Source organism: Mustela lutreola, chromosome 5 (genome assembly GCF_030435805.1).
Source record: "Mustela lutreola isolate mMusLut2 chromosome 5, mMusLut2.pri, whole genome shotgun sequence".
NCBI lineage: Eukaryota > Metazoa > Chordata > Mammalia > Carnivora > Mustelidae > Mustela > Mustela lutreola.
Window position 1 is genome coordinate 153962582 of NC_081294.1, and position 3245 is coordinate 153965826.

General features: G+C 34.6%; 1 protein-coding gene across 1 annotated transcript; it reads right to left on the reverse strand.

The window, feature by feature from the left end:
• Positions 1-1788: 1788 nt before the first annotated feature.
• LOC131831218 (olfactory receptor 2G6) lies at positions 1789-2736 on the reverse strand. The gene has a single exon (XM_059173388.1). The coding sequence runs from the start codon at positions 2734-2736 to the stop codon at positions 1789-1791; it is 948 nt and encodes a 315-aa protein (XP_059029371.1).
• Between the last annotated feature and the right edge of the window lie 509 nt (positions 2737-3245).

Here is a 3245-nt window from a genome sequence, read left to right on the forward strand (position 1 = left end):
ATGCTTTTCTGGATATAAAGAAGTAATGCCTCTATAAAAAAGTCATTTATACAACTTCTTCTCATCTTGAGTATTATAAATGAAAGATTGTGTCCCTTAACATGTCCCACTCTGTTCCCACTAGGTTACTCCCATTAGTGTGTGTGTTACTCATATTTGAAAATTCTAGAAGGCAAATTCAACTAGTCTTTTATGATTTTTCTTTCTCATAAATTTAATATTCATTATTTTTGTTGCTATCAAGGTGTTCAAAGGGTATAAATTTCACAACGTATCTTTATAGAGGTCTTAACTAATTTATTTAGAAAATTTCTCTGATTTTTTTTTTCTTATGTGTGCAGCATTTTTTTTTTAAAGATTTTATTTATTTATTTGTAAGAGAGAGAGAGAGAGTGAGAGCAAGCACAGGCAGACAGAGTGGAAGGCAGAGTCAGAGGGAGAAGCAGGCTCCCTGCGGAGCAAGGAGCCCGATGTGGGACTCGATCCCAGGACGCTGGGATCATGACCTGAGCCGAAGGCAGCTGCTTAACCAACTGAGCCACCCAGGCGTCCCTGTGTGCAGCATTTTTGTCTTTAAACTTGTCTTTGGATGTAGAGACAGGTCAAAATTTTCTCTTCAGCTCTTGTAGACTGACAACGTCATTTTGATATGAAGAATTTTAAATGATCCTCTTTTCTTTTTTGTCATTGCAAGTTTAAAACATATGAAAGCCCACACAAATTCTGTATGAATTATGCTTTTTATTTTCATTGATATTTTTATGCTTTTTTTTGCCTTGCTGTGTCATAATAAAAAAAGAAAGTAAAAGATTGTAGATTAAATTAATTTTCCTATAGCTGCACAATTCTGTTAAAGTACTTGATTTGGCAAGTTAACAAATTTCACTCTCTTTGGACAGAAAGACAGAAAGAATGACACACTTTTCTTTCACTTTTACTCAATTTCTAAATCTTTTAAGAGAAGGGGAATAAATAATATGTGAACTGATCAACTTAATAAAAGCTTACTCATTTCACTTTTTTAATAAAAAAGTCATAATTTACATTACAAATGTAATCAATGTATCACAATTCTGAATTAGGTTTATGTTTTTTATAATACAAATAAGCCAACATAGTGAAATTTGTCCATTCTCTAGTTTAAACTAATGGTGAAACAGTTACATATTATATATAATTTCCAAGTTTACTTTATATATATATATATATATATATATAAATATTATATATATGCACACATATATATAATATGTATGTTATAGATTATGTCATATATATGCATAAATATGTTATAAAGTTGGAAACATACATATATACACATGATATACAACATATATATTATGTGTGTTTATATGTACACACAGTGTTTGAAAATATAGAAATAAAGTATATTTCATATTTCATGGGAACATATATTATGATAATTTTTTTAAAGGTAAGGTGAATGATAATTCCAGAAAGCTGGGGAGTGCCAGTAACATTTCAGTTGAGTTTTTAGGAATAAGCAGAGGTTTACAAGCTACACATGGACTCCAGCGTAAAACAATCTGTGCATGAAAATTGATTTGATAACATGGTTGAAGAAGAGAAAAGTTGATAGAACATAAGATCTTGGATTCATTCAAAGAATGTTTGGAAAGAATGAAAAACCATGGTGACTTGAGTATTTTAGCTTCTTACAGAATTCTGTGTCTGTTACTATTCCTTATGGCAATGTTTAAAAACAACCCAGTACTTAGAACAAATAATCTGTGAGCTAAGAATAGCCCACTAATGTTATATCTACAGTCATATATTTTCTAAAACAAGAACATTTCTCATTACCAGTGTTCTCAAGGCCCCTTTCACATCTTTGTTTCTCAAGGTATAGATAATGGGGTTTAAGAGTGGGGTGACTATGGTGTAGAAAAGAGAGACAAATTTTCCCTGGTTTTTTGAGCTACTTTTGGCTGGTTGAAGGTACATAAAGATGATGGTTCCATAGAAAATAATGACCACAATCAGGTGGGAAGAACAAGTCCCAAAGGCCTTCCAGCGCCCTTTTGCTGATTTTATCTTCAGCATGGCTTTTGTTATAAAGCCATAGGAGACTAAGATGAGTGACACAGGTACAATTAGAAAAATTATACTAGCCACAAAGAGTTCTATTTCATTGAAAGTTGTGTCCACACAGGCCAGCTTAATGAGCACAGGAACCTCACAGAAAATATGGTTCAGTTTGTGATGACCACAAAGGGGCAGTTGCACAGTAAGGGAGCATTGAATTAAGGAGGTTATGAGTCCACTGAGCCATGCTACACTGGCCAGGGATGCACAGAGCTGAGGATGCATTATAGTTGTGTATTGCAGAGGCCGGCAGACAGCAGCATATCGGTCATAAGCCATGACTGCCAGGAGAATACACTCAGAGGAGCCCAACCCCATGGCCACATAGAGCTGGGCCACACATCCACCATAGCTCATGTTTTTTTCTTTCTTATTCATGGTAACCAGCAACTGTGGGGCAACACTGGTGGTAAAGCAAATGTCCACACAAGAGAGATTGCTGAGGAAAAAGTACATTGGGGTGTGGAGTTTGGGGGCTAAACAAGATACCAAAATGATGGCAGTGTTCCCCAGGATGTTCAAGATGTAGAAAAGCAAAATTATGACAAAAAGGATCCTTTCTAATTGGGGCTCATCTGAAAACCCCAGAAGAAGAAATCCCTTTTCAGAACTGTTGTTGCTTTCCTCCATTGTCCTGTAGACTTCAATTTATAAAAGGATTAATATTTTAGGGAAAGATGATAATAAGGTAAACAACGGTAAACTGTAGTGTTTATCTAATATGATTATCTTCCTTTTATAACATTCATATTGTAAAGACTGATAGTACTTTTCTCAATGTGTGTTATTTGATGGAAAATTCCTCCTCCATCTGTTTCCTTGAGCATATATCCCTCTTTCAAATGGGAACAGCACTAATGAAAACACCATCACAATACTTTCTCTTGGAAACAGGCTTCATGCAAGCTGGAAAAAGCAGATGAATGAATTAATGATACAGAAGACAAAATGGAAAATAATGAAGCTGAACAAAAGAGTGACAGGGGAATTCTGCAACATGAGAATAGACTTAAGGAATTCAGTGACTCCATAAAACATAGTAATACTCATATTATAGGAGTCCCAAAGAAGAAGAGAGAAGAGGGGCAGAAAATTTAAGTAAAGAAATGAGATGAAAACTTCCTTAATCTGGGGAAGGA

Excerpts from the sequence above, each read along its gene's own strand:
- LOC131831218 (XM_059173388.1), bottom strand. The coding sequence starts at position 2,736 with ATGGAGGAAAGCAACAACAGTTCTGAAAAGGGATTTCTTCTTCTGGGG.